The sequence below is a fragment of the Bos taurus genome, chromosome 23 (assembly GCF_002263795.3).
Source record: "Bos taurus isolate L1 Dominette 01449 registration number 42190680 breed Hereford chromosome 23, ARS-UCD2.0, whole genome shotgun sequence".
In the NCBI taxonomy this organism is placed as follows: Eukaryota; Metazoa; Chordata; class Mammalia; order Artiodactyla; family Bovidae; genus Bos; species Bos taurus.
In genome coordinates, this window is record NC_037350.1 from 15,389,855 (window position 1) to 15,411,966 (window position 22,112).

General features: G+C 57.1%; 1 protein-coding gene and 1 long non-coding RNA gene across 9 annotated transcripts in view; one reads left to right on the top strand and one right to left on the bottom strand.

The window, feature by feature from the left end:
* FOXP4 (forkhead box P4) overlaps window positions 1-22,112 on the top strand; it is a 50,873-nt gene that overhangs the window by 23,298 nt on the left and 5,463 nt on the right. For 3 of the 7 annotated variants that reach the window (XM_059880340.1, XM_005223436.5, NM_001205524.1), the window contains 11 exons: window positions 6,496-6,591; window positions 13,121-13,243; window positions 13,778-13,864; window positions 15,424-15,571; window positions 15,704-15,917; window positions 16,161-16,265; window positions 17,007-17,094; window positions 18,187-18,270; window positions 18,367-18,574; window positions 18,665-18,741; window positions 19,487-19,588. In XM_059880340.1, coding sequence (XP_059736323.1) covers window positions 6,496-6,591; window positions 13,121-13,243; window positions 13,778-13,864; window positions 15,424-15,571; window positions 15,704-15,917; window positions 16,161-16,265; window positions 17,007-17,094; window positions 18,187-18,270; window positions 18,367-18,574; window positions 18,665-18,741; window positions 19,487-19,588 — 1,332 coding nt within the window. The remainder of the gene's footprint in view (window positions 1-6,495; window positions 6,592-13,120; window positions 13,244-13,777; window positions 13,865-15,423; window positions 15,572-15,703; window positions 15,918-16,160; window positions 16,266-17,006; window positions 17,095-18,186; window positions 18,271-18,366; window positions 18,575-18,664; window positions 18,742-19,486; window positions 19,589-22,112) is intronic. The other 4 variants (XM_005223441.5, XM_005223438.5, XM_005223442.5 and 1 more) reach the window with 4 other exon arrangements.
* Window positions 5,021-15,459, bottom strand: LOC112443870 (uncharacterized). Of its 2 annotated transcripts, XR_009492538.1 has the most exons (5): window positions 14,848-15,459; window positions 11,595-11,732; window positions 10,504-10,584; window positions 8,577-8,631; window positions 5,021-5,275 (listed from the first exon to the last, which is right to left on the bottom strand). It is a non-coding gene; the product is annotated as an uncharacterized lncRNA (long non-coding RNA). The 2 variants fall into 2 exon arrangements; XR_003032285.2 differs by lacking the exon at window positions 14,848-15,459 and having other exon boundaries at window positions 11,595-12,531.

Here is a 22,112-nt window from a genome sequence, read left to right on the forward strand (position 1 = left end):
CTTGTATTTCAAGGAGTAGACAGAGGTTTCCTGTACCAGTCAACAAGTACTTATTAGGTACCTACTGTTTACTAGCAGTGGGTTAGATATCTGCTCTCAGAGATTATATCTGTTCTTTCATAAAATTCTCCAGCAATTTTTCCTCGAATATAGAATGCAATAAAAAACCCAGCATCCCTGTGATCTGGCTGCTGCTCATTCCTGAGACTTCCTCAGAAGCTTGGCCACACTGGCCTTTTTGGTTCATAACGCTCCAGCCTTACGCCTGCTTCTGGACTCTTGCACCAGCTCCTTCCAGTCGTATATACCTCCCCTGAAAGAGTAGCACCCTCATCCTCAGTGTGTCCTAGGAGGGATCCTCCCTGGCCGTACAACCTAAGTAACCATCCCGCCGTCCTGCACGACATGGCCACCATCTCACAGCTCGCTTCACTGTGTTGTAGCATCTGTCTCATTCGATTAGGATGTGAGCCCGGTTAAAGCAAACACACCGTGTCCCCAGTGTCTAGGACAGTGTGAGTGCCCTGCGGGACTTCATAAATACTCCCTGAATCATGGATAAAGGAATCAAAAGTCGTATTCCAGGGGGACAGGTGATCAGGTGATAGACCTTCCTGGGAGGGCTTTTCAGGTTTGGGGTGGGCTGGCCCCCTAAACACCCTTCTAGGGCCCCTTCCTCTAAATCTAGCCAGCTCTCAGTTGAAACTATCCAGACAGTTGAGATCCCAATTTTGCCAAAATTAGCTAGATGCAAACAAAAGTTTCAGTTTTGTTTATTTTGGCTGCCCTTCGCCACCATTGGAATTAAACCAGAGTTTTAATTCCTGGGGGTCCTCCATCCTGCCTGCCCACCTCCTGGCCGCTCTTCCCTGTTCAGAGCCCACGTCAGGCCCAGGGGATTCAGGTTCTGCTTCAGCTGCTGTATGACTCTGGGCACTTCACTGCCCCTCTCTGAATTTCCATTTCCTTATCGATAAAGTGAACTACATCAGTGTTTGGCAGATATTTTTGCTGGAATCTGTCGTAAGAAATACCTTTTGTTTGGAGCAGCAGCACAGTTTCATGAAACAATGCTTATGCTTATGTATTAACTCTGATATTTTCATGTGTGTGTGTATTTTTTCCTTTTTTTTTTGACCTTCTCAGTTGATACTCTATGACCCACCATTAGATCATGGCCAGGCCAGCAATTTGGAAAACACCAGACTAGATAACCCTTTAACCCTCCGGCTCACCAGGTCTGTGATCTGTGCGATTCTGCTGCTCTGTTCTCAAAGTTCAGTCCTTCAAGCTTGTCTTCCTGAGCACCACGTCCTCACACACACATGCACACGCACACAGCAAGGCTGCGACCCCAACACAGACCTGGAATCCTTTAGCTTGGAGAAAGAACTGGTAAACATCCCTGCACCTGACCTCCGCACAGAGGTCACTGGTCCTTCCCTGAATTCTCCCAGACAGAAATGAGGGTGTGGTCTCATCCCGTAGAGGAGAGACCCCTCTGCCCCAGGACTTGTTTTTCTTTTCCTAGCAGCTCCCTGTTGCCTTCCAAGCACTAGCTTCATTCCCCTCCATCCCTGCAGCCCTCCCTGGGTGCCATCCGTTATAAACCATTTGTTCCTAATTGTGGAGATCCTGCTAATGACTTCTGAATGGGCAGTGGGGGGAGGAGAGTTCGGCTTCATTAGCGAGACTGAGTTCTTAGGCTTGAGGAGGAGTGGGGGTGGGTGTAGATGGAAGAGGGGTTGGCTCACAAGTCCTTCTGGTGGCAGTGGGCAAATGATCAGGAGCTGCCTGGGAAGGTGAAAGATGAATCACCATCACAGGAGTTAACGTCCATCCAGGACCTGCTGGGTGCCACACTGCTGAGTACTCCATGTACACTGTCTCGTGTATTCTTCACAACAAACCTCTGAGCTGACTACAGGGTTATTCCCATTTTACAGAGGAAGAAACTGAGGCTCAGAGCAGGATTTAGCCAAGGTCATTCAGTAGATGGGGGAGCCAGGATTTAGGTCCAGATCCCTTTGACCAGGGACCTGTTCAGTTCAGGAACTGAAAGGACCAGTGCTGCCTCCTTGAGAGGAAAACTAGATCCCACTTCCCAAACCACAGAGCTGGGCATTCGGTTTTCAGTCTGAGCGGTGGAGGGAGAGGGAAAATAAGCTTGAAAAGGCCAACTGGTTCCCAATTTCCTGTTGCTTCCTGAGCCCTCCATGCCTTCTCCCTGGTGGGATTTTTTTTTTTTTTTTCTGGCTGTACCACGTGGCTTGTGAGATCTTAGTTCCCAGTCCCGGAATCAAACCCTTGCCCCCCTGCAGTGGAAACATAGAGTCTTAATCATTGGACCTCCAGGGAATTTCCAACCCTGATGGGACCCTAATTGCCTCTTTCCACCAAAAGCTGTATCTGGGTATCTCCGGCCTGCAGGGAGGGGGAACTGAGCCCACTTTCCTCCCGGGGAGATTCTCTTTTTGGTCTTTCCCCCATTTCATCCAGCTGTACCTCCCCTTCACGTCTAGACAGCTGCAAGCTCCCGAGACTTCAGGGAAGGCACATTTGTAGGCCTCACCAGACTGTGCATGAGATCACGATGATCCCTCCATGGGGTAGAGGGGGGCTGGGCAGTCGGCGGTGTCTGAACTCCACTTCCTAGCTATGGGACCTTGGGCCTCAATTTCCTTGTCTGTCAAATGAAGCCAGTGACACCTGCCCTGTCTAGCTCGAGGTTGGGAAGCTTCACCTAAATGTAGAAGTGCTTTGAAAACTGCCAGGCCCTGTTCACATGCTGGCTCCGGAGCTCTGTGTCAGCCTGGGCCTGCCTTCCCTGTTCAGCCTAGACTCAAGTACATTTCACAAGGGTGTCTGCCAGGTGCTGGTGGCCGGGGCAGGAACCCACTGATCCATTTAACAATGTCTCTGTTTTCAAGGAGGCCAGGACCTGGTTGTCATCAGCGGAGAAAGAGGGGCTGCATCTGTCAAGGTTGGGTGGGAGGTGTCATTTCCCACATGTCTCAGAGGTGGGCAGTCTGCAGTGATGTATCAGGCCCTAGCTGAGGCAGGCAGGGTAGACTTAACGCCTGTAGTGCCAGGGTGGTGACTGCGAGTCGGATGGGGCTTTAGAAAGTCTCAGACCTACCTGATCCCATGGGTGACCACCCTGGGGGAGGACTTCCTGGGCCAAAGGGCCTCTCCTGGCCCGCCCTTCCTCCTGGAGCACCACCCCTGGCTGGGGGTCTGGATGGGGGTGAGGATGAAGCAGCATCACAGTGCGCTAAGCATAAATGACCAGGACATCTGTGGAGGGGAGCTTGGGCCCCAAACCCCTGTCCACCCATCACCCACCCCTGGGCAGCTGTAGGTGGAACCAGGTCCCTCATTGGGTCGGGTGTTGGGGCTGGGCTGTAAACAAAGTCCATGAAATGAGCATGTGCTGCCCACTGTGGCCTCCCCCATCTTCTCTGTCACCCCTCAATCTTCTCCAAGCCAGTAACGAGGCAAGTGGCCATGAAAGTGAATGAATGAGTAAAGGATGAACGTATGAAGTGCCTGGAGGAACAGCCCGTAGGCTCTCCAGCCTCTGTGCCTACTTACCCCCAACACAACTTGATTTTCTGTCCCTGGAAGTGGTTTCAAGGTCCCCAGACTCGCTGTCCATTTCTGTTGTCTGTGGGGTGGGGGTCGCTATGCTTTCTCCCTTCTCCCTTCACCGTCCTGGTGCAGTCCTGGTGAGCCTGCCCTTCCAGACTCCAGTCAGCACTGCCACCACCTCTGGGCTCTGGCGCCCATCGCCGCTTCAGCCTCCGACGTCTCATCACAGCCCTGGGACAGGGCCGTGTTCTGTTTCCCCAGCACCTAGCACAGTCCCGGGCACACCGGAAACGGGAAGGAGTGTGTGGGGAAGGCTGGAAGGTCAGAGGAGGTGACACGCTGGCCAGGCCTAGAATTTCACCTGGTCCGCTGTCACCTGGTCTAACAGGAGAAAAGCTCAGAGTGGTAGGAATTGGGGAAGTGGCGGTGGGGGGGCGGTGCAGTGACGAGGGCTTGCCTCAGAGAGTTCTCACAGGAATGAGATTGTAAGGCCCTGTCATTTTTTCCCTGTAAGTCTTGTAATTTCATGCTCCAGGGGCCCACAAAGTAGGAGAGTGGGGAGTGAATTCAGCCCCCCAGGCCACTCCCCCCACCAGGAGACTGCTCAGCGCGCCCCGGCTCAACTTCCCCTGGAAATCCTTCCCATGTGGCTCCTCTGTTCCTACTAGAGATCTGGGGTGCATCTGACCACCCTGACCAGCGCCCCTTCTGGGTCGCGTGGGCTGCCAGCTCCTGACCCCTGACCTTTCTACCCCATCTCTACCTTTGGAGGACGTAGAACATCTGTCTAGCTTGTGTCACTAGACCTGGGGGGGTCCCTAAAAATGAGGCACATAGAAGCAGAGCCCCTTCCTGATGACAACTCGGCCACCTTCCTTCCTCTCTCTACCCCACACCTCCTCCCACAGCCTCTCGGAGCCCTTGACTCAGGTCAGATTTCTACTTTCTGATGTGTGTCTTAAAGAGAAGCACCCCTGGGCTAGTTCTCCAGGCTGAGGTCTGCAGAAAGAAGGGCATGGGGGAGGTCTAGGATCTGAAGCGCTGGTGAGGGCCACGCTAATCTGGACCCCAGTTCTTCCCAGGGACACATTCCCATAGGGAACACCATGGTGTGTTTAGATACTGTCCTAAGGTGAACTAGATTTAAGCCTCTGGGAGGCTCAGCTGTTCAATGAAAAGGCTGCGAAGGGGGTGTGCCTTTACGCTTGGTACACAGTGGGCTCCCTGAGTGTTTTCAGTGGGGGCCGGGGGAAGTATGCATGCATCCATGCCCCCTCTTCCAGAGCCACCTTGGTGGTGCTCAGCTTGCAATGTGCATGTGCAAGGGGGCCACAGGTGGGTTCATTTAATAGGTGTGCTGGGGAGAGGCTGGAGGAGCTGACAAAGGGAGGCGGAGAGATTCGGAAGGGAAAGGAGCGGATCCTGAGAATGCCAGCTGTGTGCCAAGCACTGGTCCTTTAACACCCCCATCCCCTGCGTGTTTCGGAGCTGGGTGGTGGCCCAGGTTTGCAGAGCAGGAGGTCTAGATGCACGGAGAGGGGATAACTTGCCCACAATCACACCACGGGGGTGGTGGGGGGCGGTGGCACAGCTGGACTTCACACTCAGGTGTGCCTGATGCCAGAGCCTGCTGTCCATGACCTGGACACAACCACTCCGGGCCCTGAGGAGGTCTTCGAGGAACCTGGGGACAGACAGATTTTTGCTTCTGGAATGTGGATTCAAAACTAGCCCTGTACCCCCTGCCTCTGCACCATCTACTGACCTGGAGTGGGAGGGGGTGTGGGTGAGGGGCAGGGATGGAGGGCTTGGCAGACCTTACAGAGAACTTCCTGGGCCCTCCCTTCCTGCCAGACCTCTCCTACCCAACTTCCCACTCACTGCCCATCTGCCCACCTCCCCTACCCACTGACTGGCCAGAGATGCTCCTCCTGCAAACTCCATGCACTTCCCATTCCCATGATCCTACCACCTCAGGTCCATCTTGGCCTCACTGATAGTTCACACTCCCTTCAGGATTTAGTTCAATTCCCCAAGTGCCATGATGTCCTGGGCCTAGACCCCCCTGGACTCGTAAAGCCATGCAATGCTCAGACCTTCATCCACCGAACTGTGTGCTCTGACTTCAAGTGGATGATATTCCCATGAGCCCTCAGACTGACTACCTATCACCCAGTAAGACAGATGGCTTGGGAGCCAGGCTTCTTGGCCTCAAATCCTAGCTCTGATGCTTCTGAGTTATGTGATCTTAGGCATATTACTTAACTTCCTGGAGACTCAGTTTTCTTATCTGCAAAATGGGTCTGATAATCCCTACCTCACACCTTCCCAGGAGAGGATCAAATGAGATCGTCCCTGTTAAGTACCTGACACGTACATAGTAGATGCTCAACAAATAATCTCTGTTGTTAATGTTAATATTTTCTCCTGGATCATTGTTTGACTGCCCACCCTTCTGTTTGCTCCCCCATTGACATGTGTGTTATGTGCTCGGTCATGTCCAACTCTTTGGGACCACATGGGCTGCCCTCCAGGCCCTTCTGTCCATGGAATTTTCCAGGCAATACTGGAAAATACTGGAGTGGGTTACCATTTGCTACTCCAGAGGATCTTCACAATCCAGGGATTGTACCCATGTTTCCTGCATTGGCAGGCGGATTCTTTACCACTGCCCCATTGAGTCCCAACAGTTCCAGAGTGAGTCCCTGGAGTGAGTCCAGGCTCTGATCCCCAAAGCCTGGTAGCTTCTCTCAATGACTCCTAGCTTTATCCACAAGCCCAGGTGGACCCCGTGACCCACTCACTCATTCCCACCACCTTCCACGTGAACCTGACCTCCTCCCCTTCATTCTCTCCAAAAGTCCCTTAGAGCCGCTGGAGCACTGATGCGCCCCTGTCTTGCAGGCTCTCCAGGTGGCCCGGCAGTTCCTGCTGCAGCAGGCCTCGGGCCTCAGCTCCCCAGGGAACAACGACAGCAAACAGTCGGCCTCCGCTGTGCAGGTGAGGAGGACACCGGCTGGTCGGGGTAGACCGGGCACCAAGGGAGGGGAGGACCCGCCGGAGAAGCGCTCTGGCCCATCCCCAGTGCCAGAGAGCGGGCAGGGGCAGCTTCCCAGCGGGAGCCACAGTCACTGCCGGGTGGGTGGAGAAACGCTGCCCTCCCATCTGCACCTGACCGCCAGGCCTTCCCCCCAAGCCGAGTCGCTCAGAGTCTGAGTCTGACTCAGCCCTCCTCGTCTGCACCTCTCTGCCCACCGCCTCTGGTCTCTTCCCAGCACTTCTGGGTCACTCAGTCCGTCCCTCTCCCCTCCACTCCCCAGCTCTCACTCGATGAGGCCACCGCGCCCAGTCCTCCCCCACCTCTTCTCTCACCCACCAACCCTCTGTCTCCCCACGTTTCCTGTCTCTTGATGTCTCTCTGTCTCTTTTGTTTTCCTTTGCACAATCTGCCCTTTTTTCCCCCTCTCCCTTCCCCCCAGTGTGCCGGCCCATCTGGCCGGCTGGGGGAGGGGAGATGGGGTGGGGGCTGGGGGTAAGCCAGGCCTTCTGTTTACCTTTTGTGTCACAAAGAACTTGGGAGAATTACAGTCTGAGTCGGGGTGGGTCACAGCTCCGTGGGTAGCCCACCCCCCTCCCCATTGCCTGGCCCAGCCACCAAGCTTTCTCGCTCTCCCCACCCCTCTCTGCAGGGAGAGGGGGGGCACTCTGAATTGGGGAGAGGATTAAGCGGGGCTTTGAAAGGAAGTTTATCTAAGGGAGGAAGGGTGAGCAAAGCTGGAGCCTTGGGGGGTGGGGTGCTGAGGGAAGGAAGTGGGGACAAGAGGGCAGGGCAGGGATGGGGAACTGGGTGCCTGGACAAGGACCCAGGCCTGGGTTTTGTCCTGGGGCTCTGAACGCAGATCTGTGTTTTATGTAAGTGCGGTCAAGAAGTTAAAGGTGCCAGACAGTGGCCCTCTTCTAAAAGCCTCCAATCCAATGAGACATCTTTCAGGGGGAGGAGCCTGGCACAGAGGGGTAGTGGCCTGGGCGGGGGAGGGGAGGACAGAATTCGGAGAGCTAATGGGAATGAGGTATAAAGTTCTCATGTCTCCTGTAGTGTCAGGACTGGGTCTGTTTAAACTAGGGAACTCACCCTCCCCACCTCCACCCCCCTCACCCCCCCACCCCCGCCATCTGCCTGCAATGCAAGAGACCTGGGTTCAACCCCTGGATCAAGAAGATCCCCTGGAGAAGGGAGTGGCTACCCACGCCAGTATTCTTGCCTGGAGAATCCCCTGGACAGAGAAGCCTCATGGGCTCTAATCCATGGGATTGCAAAGAGTTGGACACAACCAAGTGACTAACACTTTCACTCTCCACCCCCACCCCACCCCCATATACTCCCTGGGTCTGAAGTGGCCCTCAGGCTACTGTGCTGAGTCTGTTCTGAGTTTTCTACCCTAGGCCCAGCCTACTGCTTTTAGAATAGCTTGCATGCTCAGTCATGTCCGACTCTTTGCTACCCCATGGACTGTAGCCCGCCAAGCTCCTCTGTCCAAGGGATTTTTCAAGCAAGAACACTGGAGTGGGTTGCCATTTCCTCCTCCAGGGGATCTTCCCAACTTAGAGATCTGAACCCAGGTCTCCTGTGGCTCCTGCATTTGCAAGTGGAGTCTTTCCCGCTGTGCCACCTGGGAAGCCCCTGGTCCAGCCAGCACCACCTTCTAAAATCAGGGAGGAGTCAGCTGGGGAACGGTTGCAATGTTCCCCAATCCAGAGAGGGTCTGTTGACCCAGTGAGAGGAAGGAGCTGGATGGTAGTTGGAAGGACCGAGGTCAGGCATCAAGAAGGATTTTGTGGCTGGGTATGAGGGGTAGGGTCTGAAATACTTGAGAAAAGAAGGGACTCTGTGGAGTCCTCCTTAGGAAACCACCCCCACCACCAACAATGACAGGTCACTCAACAAACAGTACCTCCTAAACTGACAACATTTGCACGGTGCTTACCATGGGGCAGACACTAGGTGGTTTACAGATATCATCCCATTTTATCTTCACCATCCTAGGAGATAGACGCTGTTATTAGCTCCGTTTTGCAGATGAAGCCACTCAGGCCCAGAGAGGTTAAGAAACATGATCAAAGACGCACAGCTAACAAGAGGCCAAGCCAGGATTTGAACCCAAACAACTAGCTCCAGAACACACTCTTTCCTGCCTACATTGTGATGTTGTCCCGTGCTTAGCACAGTAGTGAACCACAGTCCCCAGTACAGAGGCCTGGCCTGATGGTTCTCTGGGCTCCGGGAGATGGGGGTTCTTAGGGCCATGTCTGAACTTCTCCAGGAGCCTGGGGTCCCAGCCAGTGACCCTCCTCCTCCAACCCTGGACACCCTCCTTGCCTCCCCTCCCCATGCTCGGTTCAGTTTTCAAGGAAGTGGGGCTTCTGACCCCAAGTGAGGTCCAGGGCCTGGAAACAGCTTTTCTGTGATCTCATGGCTGGTAGGAGGACCCGGGAGAGTGCATTATGTCAATCTGGAGTTTGAATGAGGTGAGTCAGGCAGCTCAGTGGCAGCCGCTTTCCCAGTAGTCCTCAACTCAAGGCAGGATCGCCTGCCCGCTCACCCCCCAGCTGTGTTCACCTCCCCTCTCTCTCAGAGCCAGCTTCACAAGAGTTTCTAATGCCAGATTAGGTCTCCAGCTCCAGCCTGGAGATTGCCTGGTTTGGGCCTGGGTCCCAGGCAGGGAGAGTCACTCACAGAAGGCAGTACAGGTAGCTAGGAGTTTTCTTCAGAAGGGTGGTTGGGGCAGCCCCTTAGCTAAGCCAGCCACTGTCTCATCTTCTCAGCCCCCTTGCCATTCCTTGAAGTTCTTGGTGTCTCACCACGACCTTTCTTGCTGTAGCTCCAGCCACGACTGAGGACTACTCTCTGGTTATTCTCAAGGGTTATTTACAACCTTGGCCTAGTCTCCCCACTCACCCATTTAAAAGAGGTTGAGTTTGGGTCCTTGATTCTGGCACCAAATTGTATCCATTTCAGCCTCCAAATGGGCCTCTTCTGTGTCAGGTGCCATCTCTGCTCCTCCCAGCCCAGCATCCCGTATGCATGGTGGTTGGAGGGCCCCGAGCCTAAGCAGGGTCGCTGAGGGCGGGGCTGGAGGCAGCTGGCGGCATTTTGCCCGGGGCTCACACTGCCAGGGCTTTTGTAAGCATTTAGCTGCCCTGGCCGCCCTCCAGATGGTGACTCACGGGCCTCGCCGAGCTGACTCGCTGACGGTGCCCATCCTGACACATCCCAGCCTGGAGAGGGGGGTCACTGGGGACACCAGGGGAGCTCCAGTTCAGTTCTCAGAACCCCCAAGGGGCGGGAAGGGAAGGGATGGGTTCAGGCGGTCTAGGAGATCGGCAGGCAGCAGCCGCCTCACTGACCTTTCTTGACCCTGCTGAGCCACCTTAGAGACAAGTACACACAAGGTAATCCGTCCAGATTGCTGCAGCCACCTCTCCAGCCAGCTGCTCGGCCAGTTGGCAGGAACAGCAGAGGCTGGGGAGGACTTCCAAGGTCATCTCTTCCATTCCCCTGCCTCCAAGTAGGAAAGCCCCAAGGAAGGAAATGCCGCATCCTTTCCTGCAGGCCACTTGCAGTGACTCACAGCCCTGGTGCCTGGAAAGACCTCCCGGGTGTCTGGGCTCAGTGTTCCTGGCCGGAGCTCTGGCCATCTGCTCTAGGTCAGTCCCCACAGCCACGAGCATGGGAGGGCCAGACTCTGGTCTCAAGTGACCCTTACCGTGTAATGCCCCTGGGGCCCAAGTGCTGGGGTGCACTCGTGGAGGAGTCGGGGCACAGAGGGAAAATGGAATATCCAGAGGGTTTTCAAAAGTAATTGTCTTTACGTTTGTGTAGAGTTTCATGACACACAAATAACTTCCACTTACCCCTTTTCCCATTGTCCCTCTAGGCCTCGGTTTTCTCATCTATAAAATGATGACCCTGATGGTGCCCTCTTCCCAGGGTGGCTGTGAAAATTCAGGGAGTTGATGCACATACAGAGCTTAGCCTGGTACATTATCAGTTGCCAACAACTTCCTCTTGAGTAGTCCTGTGAAGCAGGGAAGCAGGCCTGCCCGACCCCAGTTAGCGGATGCAGAAAGGGAAGCTTAAGGGACTTCAAAGGACAGTCAGTGTCAGGGACGAGAACCTGGGTCACCTGACTCAGGAATCCACGACTGAGCTCATCACTACCTTGTTGGGGGGCCCAGCAAAGGATACAGGCTGGCTCTGCAAGGCGGGCTGGGCCTGTGCCGTGGTCTGCCCCCTACCGCAGGCCCCTCCGAGGTGGGGACCAGAACAGCCCTGCAGCCTGACTTTTCCCCGTCTTCCCCAGTGACAGCTATAAAGAGGGAGGTTGGGCTTTGGAATCTCCAACCTCTTTGACCCCTTCAGTTCTCTGGATGGTTCCATTTCCGCTCACTCTCCCAGCCCTTCTCAAGAGCTGCTCAGGTGAGGCAGGCAGTGCAGGACCTGGGCACAGTGGGAACTATGGAGCGCACAGACCTGGGCATGAATTCCAACCCTAACCCTAATTCACCCGGTGTGACCATGGCTAAAAAGCAAGGTGCCCCTTCCAGGGATGTTTGCATGGAGATGGCTGGGGTAGAGGAGGGGAGTCCAGGGCTGTGGCTTGGCCACTGCCTATGGGGTGGGGGCGGTGAGACTTGCTGGTGTCCCTCAGTCCCCTGCATGTCCCCCCTCTGCCTGGGGATAACCTCACTGGTGGCTTCAGGCTGAGCCCAGCCCCTGCCAGGGATCCTGAGTGGAACCTCCTCCTCCTCTTCTGCCATACCCATGAAGCTGGGGAAAGGTGAAAGGGCCCAGGAGCCCTCTGGGGACATAACCTGTCTTGTCCTAACCAGGACAAGTCTCTGCAGGACGCTCCTCCTGGACTAGGCCACTGGCTCCTCTCCCTCCCCGCCCCAAAGTTGATCTGCAAGGGAAGGTACCTCAGCTCGGGGAAGCATAAACTTACATGGAGTGCCTGTGGTGTGCCAGCTCTGCTGGGGCTGTTCTGGGGCTGGAGAGTAAGGCAGGAGATCAGAGTCTTGACCACGTAGGCCTTGAAGACTGATGAGGGGTGGCCAATGGGCTGGTCAGGACACCTCTCCTGCTAAAGCAGGGCAACAAGACAGTGTTGCCACTTGGACTACCTTGGCTATGAATGCCCAGCTTGGGGATTTCAGGGGAGGCGGGAACTGGGGGAAAGAATAATGGTACTGCTTTTCCCTGAACCTTCTGCCTGGAGCTGGATTCTCTGGGCCTCTTAGAGAGGCCTCACCCAGGGCGGGGGACAGAAAGCTGCCCTGTTTTGAGAACCATGCATGTTCCAGCAGGATGGAGGCATCTCTTGCAGTCCGATCCCTGTTTTATGGGAGATTCTGGGGACGGCCAGTGACTTGCCAGGAGGTCACATGGCAAGTTCAGTGCCCAGAAGGAGCAGTGGTCTGCCTCCCTGTGCTCCTGCCTGGTATTTCCACCCCACTTGGACCTCTGGATTTCCATCCACTCACCCAGGATGGCACTACCGTGCTCCCTGGGCATCAGCTCCAGGCCATTGCATGTGCCGTCTAGGCAGATGGGCTGGAGTACATGACATGGATGTGAGCTGGGCCAAAGTCCAGATCCTAGCACCATGTGGGCATTTTGATACCTTCCTGTGGCTGCAGGCTGCCCTCCTAGCCAGGCCCACCTTGTGGGTCCTGTTATCAGAACACACTGAGTAGCAGTTGGCAGTGGCTACATGCCGCCCCTCCCCATCACTTGGTGGTGGAGGGTGGAAATCCTGCAAAGCATCGATTCTACTGACCAGTGTCACTAGGTTCTAATCTTCCCACACCAAGAACTGCATATAAGAGCTTCCCTGGTGGTGGCTCAGATGGTAAAGGATTCACTTGCAATGCGGGAGACCTGGGTTCAATCCCTGGGTTGGAAAGATCCCCTGGAGGAGGGGCATGGCAACCCACTCCAGTATTCTTGCCTGGAGAATCCCCATGGACAGAGGAGCCTGGCGGGCTACAGTCCCGGAGGTTGCAAAGAGTTGGACACAACTGAGCAACTAAGCACAGCGCATCTGCAGGCTCTGTTCTAAGTATTAGGTCCTTAACCCCTGTGATGACCTTAAGAGGCAGGCACTGTCGCTACTTCCGAGACTGTCGCTATTTCAGAGACAACGAAACCAAGAACAGGGGCTTCGCTGGTGGTTCAGTGATTAAGACTCTGCAGTTCCACTGCAGCGGGCACGGGGTTCTATCCTTGGTTGGGGAAACTAAGATCCCATAGGTTCTATGGCCAAAAAATGTTTGTTTTCTAAGAAAAAAACCAAGAATGAAGGAGGTAAGTCACTTGTCCGGAGACACGGCTAGCAGGTGGCAGAGCCAGAATGTGAACCCAAGGCTGCTCACTCCGCACCCACTCTGCCCTGCTGGGGGCGGGGCCCTGGGTGGAGGCCTCCGTGGGGCAGGGGTGGAGGTGAGCCGTCTGACCCAGCCCATCCCGCAGGTGCCCGTGTCGGTGGCCATGATGTCGCCCCAGATGCTCACCCCACAGCAGATGCAGCAGATCCTGTCTCCCCCCCAGCTGCAGGCCTTGCTCCAGCAGCAGCAAGCGCTCATGATCCAGCAGGTGAGTCTGCCCCCGGGGCTGAGGGAAGGGCAGGGAGGGGAGGACGGGGTGTTCCAGCCTCCCTACTCCCACCCTGTTTACTAGCAACATCACCAAGAGCCACAGCAGTGGCGGAAACCAGAGAGACTGCTCAGGCCAGACTGACCTGCCTTCCTCCAGGACAGCTGGGGAGAGGTCAGAGGTCAGGCCTCTCCCACAGCAGACCCCCCACACCCTACACCCTCACAGCCTGCTGGCCCCACCTGTATCTCCAAACCCCAAGGGAGGGACAGAGACCATCCCCCACCTTTTCCTGACCTACTAAGGGAGAGGGAGGGCGCGGAGTGTGGGGGAACCTCCCCTTGCCCCTCTTGGTCCTGGCTCTATTCAGGGAAGAACCTCTCTCCACGCAGACTGCAGACCGGGGAGGGCAGGGTAGCCCTCCCTGCTGGGCCATCTGTCTCTCAGCAGCCCAGTCCTGAGAGGGCTGGTGCTGCCTTGGGGTCAGCAGTCCGGCCAATGCTAACCCCCTCCCGCCCTGCTATCCACCCCCAGCTGCAGGAATATTACAAGAAGCAGCAAGAACAGCTCCACCTCCAACTCCTCACCCAACAGCAGGCCGGGAAGCAGCAACCCAAAGAGGTGAGGGGCTTGGGCAGGGCGGGACATGCCCTTCAAAGGACACCTGCCCTTCACCCGCCACTTCAATCCCGTCCTGGCCGGAGGCTGGGCATCCCAGAGTGGTTGGGAGAGAATTGCTTTGTGGGAACAGTAGAAAAATCAGGAGAGGCTGGGGAGGGGGTTATGGGTGGGGGGGCGGGGGGTGGAGGCACATTCCTCTATCTCCCCTCAACCCCATTCAGTCCGCATCTCCTTGTCTCGTGTTGTGGGATGAGGAGAGCAGAAGCACCGAGCCCTGGGGTATCTGAGCACACACGTGTTGATGTGTGAGTGTCCTCATTCAGGACAGGCTGCCTAGTGGTCCTGCCCTCTTCCCGCCTCCTCATCTCAGTGACCCGGCACCTCAGCCCCCCAGGCCTGGTCCTGAGAATCTTTCAGTCCCTTTAGCTCTATTCCAACTCCTGTCACGTCCTGTAGCATCCTGTGCTGCCTCTCCAGGGTACCCCGCAGCCCCCATCACTCTCCCTCTCTGTGTCACAGTGCCTCCTAAGCTTCCACACCAGGCCCTGTACCACCCCCCACCCCCTGCCCCTGCCCCATGCCCCGCTTCTGCCACCCACATACAGCCATGTTCTGAGTTGCCTCTTCCCAGAAGCTGCCTTGCTGTCGCCCAGTCATTCCCTCCCAGCCTCAGCCTCCCCGTTGGAGGTGTTGTATTTGTTACATTCTCTGCATTGTCTCTAGAGTGGGTTTACTGAGAAGCCACCCGCCCTCATCCTCCCACCTCCAGGGTGGTGGGCCCAGCCATCCCTGCCTCCTAAGCACGCAGGACTTGCTTGGTTCCTGGGGCTTTAGAAAAGACTTACTGACAGACTGACTCGCCAATGCTTGCATGAAGTACTGAATCGGGGGGCAGGGGCGCTGGTAGGGAGATCAGGGGCCAGGGGCAGGGAAGAGAGAGCCAGCAAGAGCAGAACGAGCAAGTGCGGGCGGGCGCCGGGCACCTGGGCAGTAGCGATGTGTCTGTTCCCCTGTCTGGTGACCTGTCAATGCTGATCTGTTAAAGTCCCATCAGACTCCTGGATTCTCTGTATCTAAGAAGCAAGAGAGGAGAGGAGCTGGAGGGGAGAAGGCCCCCTCCTCAGAGCAGAAGGGGGGCACCCCGGGCATGTGGGAAGGGTGCCCGCCAAGCAGGAGTGGCCCCCCGAGTCTGACAGGCTCATCCATCATTGTGATGAGAGCCCCCTGCCCCCCCAAGGCGAGCACAGCTGTGGTGCGGGAGCTGAAGCCGCAGAAGGAGGGAGGCGGGAGCAGGGAGGGCGTCGTGCTGCGTGTCTGGGTCTGGCTGTGTGTGTGTGTTTGCGCGCCTGCGTGCGTGCGTGCAGGCGTGTTTACCGCGAGGCGGCATGCAGCCCTATGGAAGCTGGGCCGGGAGCAGGGAGGCTGCAGCGGCGGACGCCACCACGACAGCTCCAGGGGCCGACAGGCCCTGGGAGGGGGTGGCTGCGGGATGGGGGCCAGATGGCACACCCGAGGCTGAGGGGACCCCTCTCTGCCCGCCCCCGCGGGCCCCCCACCAGGCCCTGGGGAACAAGCAGCTGGCCTTTCAGCAGCAGCTCCTGCAGATGCAACAGTTGCAGCAGCAGCACCTGCTCAACCTACAGAGACAGGGGCTGGTCAGCCTGCAGCCCAGCCAAGCCTCGGGGCCCCTGCAGACCCTCCCGCAAGGTGAGTGCCCAGCCCCCACCCAGCCCCAACCCCACCGCCCTCGCTTGCCCCCAAGGGCTCCCAGGAGCCAGCTGCAGCAGGGGGCCGCCTGTGTTCCTGGGGCCCCACCAGCCTCCCCTCTCTGCCTCGCAGCAGCTGTGTGCCCCACGGACCTGCCCCAGCTGTGGAAGGGCGAGGGTGCCCCCGGGCAGCCCGCCGAGGACAGCGTCAAGCAGGAGGGGCTGGACCTCACCGGCACGGCCACCACCGCTACCTCGTTCGCCGCCCCCCCCAAAGTCTCACCCCCCCTCTCCCACCACACCCTGCCCAACGGACAGCCCACTGTGCTCACACCTCGGAGAGACAGGTATGGGGCTCGGGCCGGGAGGAGGCACTGCACACCTGCCTGGGGGCTGGCCTTGACCCCAAGGGCTGCCATAGTGGGGGCTGGGGGTTTACTTCTCCCGGGGCACACAAAACTGTGCTCAGCCTGTGGGGAACCTGTATTAGGGACTGAAACCTCATCCGTAGGGGAGCTGGGACTGCGCAGGACCCCAGGCTGCTGGGGTGTTCAGGGTCCCTGATCCCTCTCTCCCTCCTGTTCTTGCAGTTCCTCCCACGAGGAGACGCCTGGCTCCCACCCCCTGTACGGACACGGAGAGTGCAAGTGGCCAGGCTGTGAGACCCTGTGTGAAGACCTGGGCCAGTTTATCAAGTAGGTGTCACCACCCCTCTCCTTTGTCCCCCTAGCCTGCCACCCAACTTGGCCAAGTGTCCTCACCCCGGGGCAGGGGGGGGGGACCTCGTTCCTTCTCTGCACCATCAACTCCCTCATCGCTCCTACCCACCACCCCCCCACCCCCCCCGCCCCGCCCCGCCACAATCTGTGTTCCTGGTCCGGCAGCCTCCCCTCCCTGTCCCCTGTTCCCAGTCCCCAGTCGCCAGGCAGCTGAAGGCCAGTAGGGTGGGGGTGTGAGGAGGAAGAGAGACCTTCTCCCACCGCCCTCCCCGGCTTCCCCCAGGCCCAGCCCCAAGAGTGACGGCCTAGAGACGGCCTCCGGGCCTGGCGGACAGGCGGCTGGCAGCAGGCGGCCAGCTGCCACAGCCGTGCCAGGCTCTGTCACTGACTGATTAACTCCGCTGTCTCCCAGACCCTTGCAGCATCAGGGTCAAACAAATTGTTTTCACGCTTCGTCAGAGGTTTACTTAATTAGTTCATTTGCAATTAGATCTCTCTGTAGCTGGGATTTTAGCAAAGACATCAAAGGAGGCTGACGAGAAGGCGGCTTCCTCCGTGGCCCTGTTTTTTTTTTTTTGTCTGGCTCCCTTCTTTGTATGTCATGGTCTGTCTGCTCTCCAGGCTGTGGGCGGGATTAGAGGAGGGGAGGGGAGGGTGGTGACAGCAGGGCGACCAGGGCCAACTTTCTCTTGTCCGCCCCCTCCTCCCCACCGGAAGACACCTCAACACAGAACACGCTCTGGACGACCGGAGCACGGCCCAGTGCCGTGTGCAGATGCAGGTGGTGCAGCAGCTGGAGATCCAGGTGTGGCCCCAGGCTGTGGGGGCAGGGCGCGGGGGGGCTCCTGCAAGGGTCATCTTAGGCTCTCAAGGTCTGTGAACACAGCTGGATTCTGAGGCGGGAGCCAGGGTTGGGGGCCACTCTGCTGGGAGGTCCCAAAGAGATGCATACTAATAAAAACAACAAAAATAAACAGGAATAGCTAACATATTCAGTACCTGTTTGTGCTATGCTAAACATCTAGGTGACTCAAGGAATCCTCTGAATGACCTTATATGGTGGGTACTATTATTATGCCCGCTTTGTGTGTGTGCAGTCGTGACCAACTCTCTGCAACCCCATGGACTGTAGGCCACCAGAGTCCTGGCCCATGGAATTTTCCAGGCAAGAATAGTGGAGTGGGTAGCCATTTCCTACTCCAGGGCATCTTCCCAACTCAGGGATCAAACCTGTGTCCCTTTGCGTTTGCTGCGTTGGCAGGCAGATTCTTTACCAGTGCGCCACCTGGGAAGATGCTATGCCCACTTTACAGACATAAACAGAGGCACACAGAGGTGCAGCCTCTGGTCACTCAGCCAGTGGGTAGCAGAGCTGGGATTAGAACCAGAGCAGTCTGGCTCCAGAGTCCACGCTCTACAGCCTGGAATACTTCGGAGGCTACTCGGGACAGTCCCTGAAGCAGCCAACCAATGTTTACCCACTGCCTTCCAGTACCCAGCAGAGCACCTTGGCGTGAGAGGGTGGTTGTGAAAGATCCGTTGAATTTATGAATAGGGGTGAATGAATCATCCGTCCATTCCTGTATCCCCATTCAGTGTGTGAGGGCACTCACACACAAGTGCCGCTGAACTTCAGCCACGGCCTCTGCCCTTGACGGGGAGAAAAGGCGTGTGCTGTTGGGGAGCAGTGGGCACTGACGGGCAGTAGCTGTGCTGGGCTCCAGGCCGGGGACACAGAGTCAGGATAAGTGGGGAGGGTTTCACGGAGCAGGAGACGGAGGGAGACACCAGGGGGCAGGGATGAGAGGTGCTGGAGATGGGGGTTTGGGATGTGGAAGGGGAAGAGGGCCCGGCTGCCCCTAGCACAGGTCCCCGCTCACCGCCGGCCTCTCCACAGCTCGCCAAGGAGAGCGAGCGGCTGCAGGCCATGATGACCCATCTGCACATGCGGCCCTCGGAACCCAAGCCCTTCAGCCAGCCAGTGAGTGACTCTCCCCTCCCTGCGGCTCTCAGAACCGCACGCCCCCGGCCCCTCACTGGGGGCCCCCGGCTCAGCACCCTGCCCCGTTGCTCACAGCTGAACCCAGTCCCCGGCTCCTCCTCATTCTCCAAGGTGACCGTCTCCGCAGCTGACTCGTTCCCAGACGGCCTCGCGCACCCCCCGACCTCGGCCGCCGCCCCCGTCACCCCGCTGAGGCCCCCCGGCCTGGGCTCCGCGTCCCTGCACAGCGGGGGCCCCGCCCGGCGGAGGAGCAGCGACAAGTTCTGCTCTCCCATCTCCTCAGGTAAGGGCCGCCGTGGGGAGGCGCGTCTTCCGCCACAGCCGGAGCCCCCGCTTCCGGTTACCTCCTCATGCCCTGCCTGTCTCCCCCCAGAGCTGGCCCAGAACCATGAGTTCTACAAAAACGCTGACGTCCGGCCGCCCTTCACCTACGCCTCCCTGATCCGCCAGGTGAGCCAGCCGTGGGGAGGCACAGGGAGTGGGTGGAGGGCAGTACACTGGCTGCGCACCTCCCTCAGGGTCCCGGCCCCCAGGGGATCCTGGGAGCAGAGAGCATCACGGGAGTCCCGTCCCGCTCGCACCCGCGATTTTCTCAACCAGTGGCCTCTCCCATGGGACCTCGGCTGATCCAGCCTGCTGGTCAGGTGGACCTGTCTCTGAGAGCACACTCGCTGTTTTTTGCTGCTCATACCCACCGTGTCATCCATTCTCTCTTTTCCACATACAGGTTACTCCCTTGAGACTACTTTTTAGTAGACTTACGGTCACTAATCTGTCTCCTTTTCTCTGTCTTTCTCATACACACATTCCATCTCATGCTTGGGGTGCCCTTTGCCAAAACCAGGATAAATTCCAAATGGCCTGCTCTACTTTCTCTCAAGAATGCTGCTTTCCTTCCCAGTTGAGGGCAGGGGCTGTTTGAGCCATGTTCTCTCCAGCAGAAATTCACACCCTCCTCCAACAAGAGCATGGCCCTTGAGACTTGTGTCCCCTTTAGCCTCTGGTTGGACTGCAACCAGCCTGCCCCTCTCAGGGGACCAGAGAGCACCCCCAGGCTTGTCCATGCGCTTCCTCTGTGGGTATCTTCTGCCCTCAGACGAGTTAAGGGCCCTAGAGGAGAGCTAGGGAGAGCACACAGGCCTGTGACCCTTGGAGGCCCAGACTGAGGGTCCCTGTACTTCTTCCTTGTCCACAGGCCATCCTGGAAACCCCCGACAGGCAGCTGACCTTGAACGAGATCTATAACTGGTTCACCAGGATGTTCGCCTATTTCCGCAGGAACACAGCCACCTGGAAGGTAAGGCATGCCCCTTCCTCCTCACCAGGGCCCTGGGCAACCTTGCACATTGCCACATCCCTTTGAAACCAAAGCTGGCTAACAGGCCCCTTGGAGAGGCAGTTCTATACAAAAGACTCAGCAGGCCCCAGGCTGGGCCCTGGGCCCCTCCACCCCCACCTCCACTTCTCTAGAGGGCCCCCCCTTGGCCCCAAAGACCCCAGCCCCCTGAAGTAGGGCCTCCAGGAGTCAGTAGTGCCCGAACCTGGTAGGGAGGCCTGGGTCCCATTCACAGGAGACCTTGAAGGTCCAGATTCCTTGCCAAAGTGCACACTCTGAAGCCTAGAATGGGTATGGGGGTTGGGGGGATGGGTGATTGCAGGCCTGGACGTGTGTGTAGACCGAAATCCTGGGCTGTACTGTGGGGCACAAACACAGACACTCATTCTCTCCCCAGCTCCGCCATCAGTGGCAGGAAGATAATTGTCTTCATTCAGTTAGTCATTTTAACACCTTCAGCTGTAGAGTTTTCCTGGGGGACCAGAAAGAGGCAAGGGAGGGACCCTAGAAAAATGGGGTGCAGAAATGTGAGCTGGGACACTAAGCTGTTTATTTTTCTAGAGCCAGCATGAGGGCGTGTGCGTCTGTCTGTCTGTCTGTCTGATGGGTGAAAGTATTACATTCTGTGCAGCAGGGTGGGAGCGGCTGAGGGGAAAGAAGGAACTGTCCGCGCCCTGTGGGAAAGGATGGATACCAGGGCCCAGTGTCGCAGGACCTGAATCGGATCCCTGGCTCTTGAGTCCCTCTGCTGGCCAGAGCAGAAGCTACAGTTAAGCAGCCTACCTCCCCTGGCCCACCAGGTTTCCACAAGTGTCACAGGGACCCCCCTCCCCACCAGTGATCAGGACAGGTAGGGTCTGTACAGAGCCCAGCCTTCTCTTCCTTGAGAGTGCTAAGTTCAGCAGGAGAGACTGCTTCGTGACCTTCTGTATCTCTATGCCCAATTCCCAATGCTTGCCAAAGATGCAGCGAGGCTGGGACAGCTGCTCTGATTGGCTGTGAGTGATGTCATTTCCTGCCAACCACAGTCCTGCCCTCTCTCTGAGCCAGCAGGGCCTTCTGGGGGCCACCTGGTTCAGTCTCCAACCTGCAAGCCGGTTTGGATACCAGGTTTCATAAAGGACAGAGTCCTATACAAATGTCGGGATCATTACAGCTGTTATGTAACATTTGCTTTACTATATTAATCCGCTACCTTTAGGGGAATCAGTGTGGAGCCTCACTGCTACAGACAGCCTCCTTCTTGGGGGCCAAGTGCCTCTCACCCACCTATCCTCCTTTCCTGTCCTCTCTTAACTATATCACCTCTACAATCCCTCTTGAGGTCAGGAGGAGCTGGTTTAGGTGACTCCTTAAACCCCTCGATGACCATCAGGAAGCCACCCCTCCCATAGCTCAACCCCCTGGGCCTTCATACCAACCACCTTTGACTGGTGGCCCAGCCTTTGTCGTCTCAGCAGTGTGTCTCCCTCCGTGGAGGTCTTCACCCCTACCTCCCCTCGCCTCGTTTAGGTCCCAGCAAGAAGCCCACTCAGTGAGTGAGTCCCATTGAGCTGTGCTCTGCTGGTGCTTCTGCCACGTGTAGGGCAGCACCTGTGCCCTCCCTGTGGCACAGCAGAAACCATCTCAGCTTGTGGTCCACTCTGACTTTCAGGATTTTTGCCGCCAAGCTGCCACTCATGTCACTTGGGAAATGCACCCTGCGTACACACCCGACTCATCTGTTTCCTTTCCACCGGTTCGTCTGCTCCTTGAGGTCCCTCCTCTTCTCAACTATTTCAGCTTCCTCTCCTCCCTCCTCCTTTCCTTTCTCGGGCCCCCCAGCCTGGGATGCTGTCCGCCTCAGACCAGGGCAGAAGGGTCGGGAGCCGGTGTGGGCCAGGCCAGCTGCCGTTCATCCGGGGACAGAGCAGCCATCTGCCAAGCTGACGGTCCTTGCCGGCCCTCCCCCTGTGTCCGTCCCCTCCCAGGGCCCATGTTGTGGGCCAGTCCTTTTGTTTACGCAGCCCCCGCCAGACCCCTTAAATTGCCGTTAATGTTTCAGCGTAACGAATTAGTCTCTCATCACGAATCAGGCTTCGAAATGAGGGAAAAAAGCCCCGGTGAGGCCATCCTCGGAAATTGGGGTCATTCTCATTTGCAAAGCGGAGGATCGGAGCCCCGTAATGCGGGCAAATTTATTCCAAGGCAGGAGCCCCGGCGTGATTAGGCCCTTTGTAATTATCGCTCCAAGAGATTCCACTCCAGCCGCCCGCCTCCCTCGTGGATTAGCAAGCGAGTTGGAAAAATACACAGGATTTAATTAGAGGCAAATTAAAATTGGTAATGAAATCGGGCCAGTTGCAAGTGGCAAGAGTTGGAAGGGAGAGAGGGAGAGGGGATCTCCAGGGGCACGGGCTGCCCGCCCAGCCTGCTTTCTTCCCCGTTTAGAAATGTAAAGAGGAGACAAGTATGGAGATGAGGTGGGGGGAGGCTGGGGGGGACA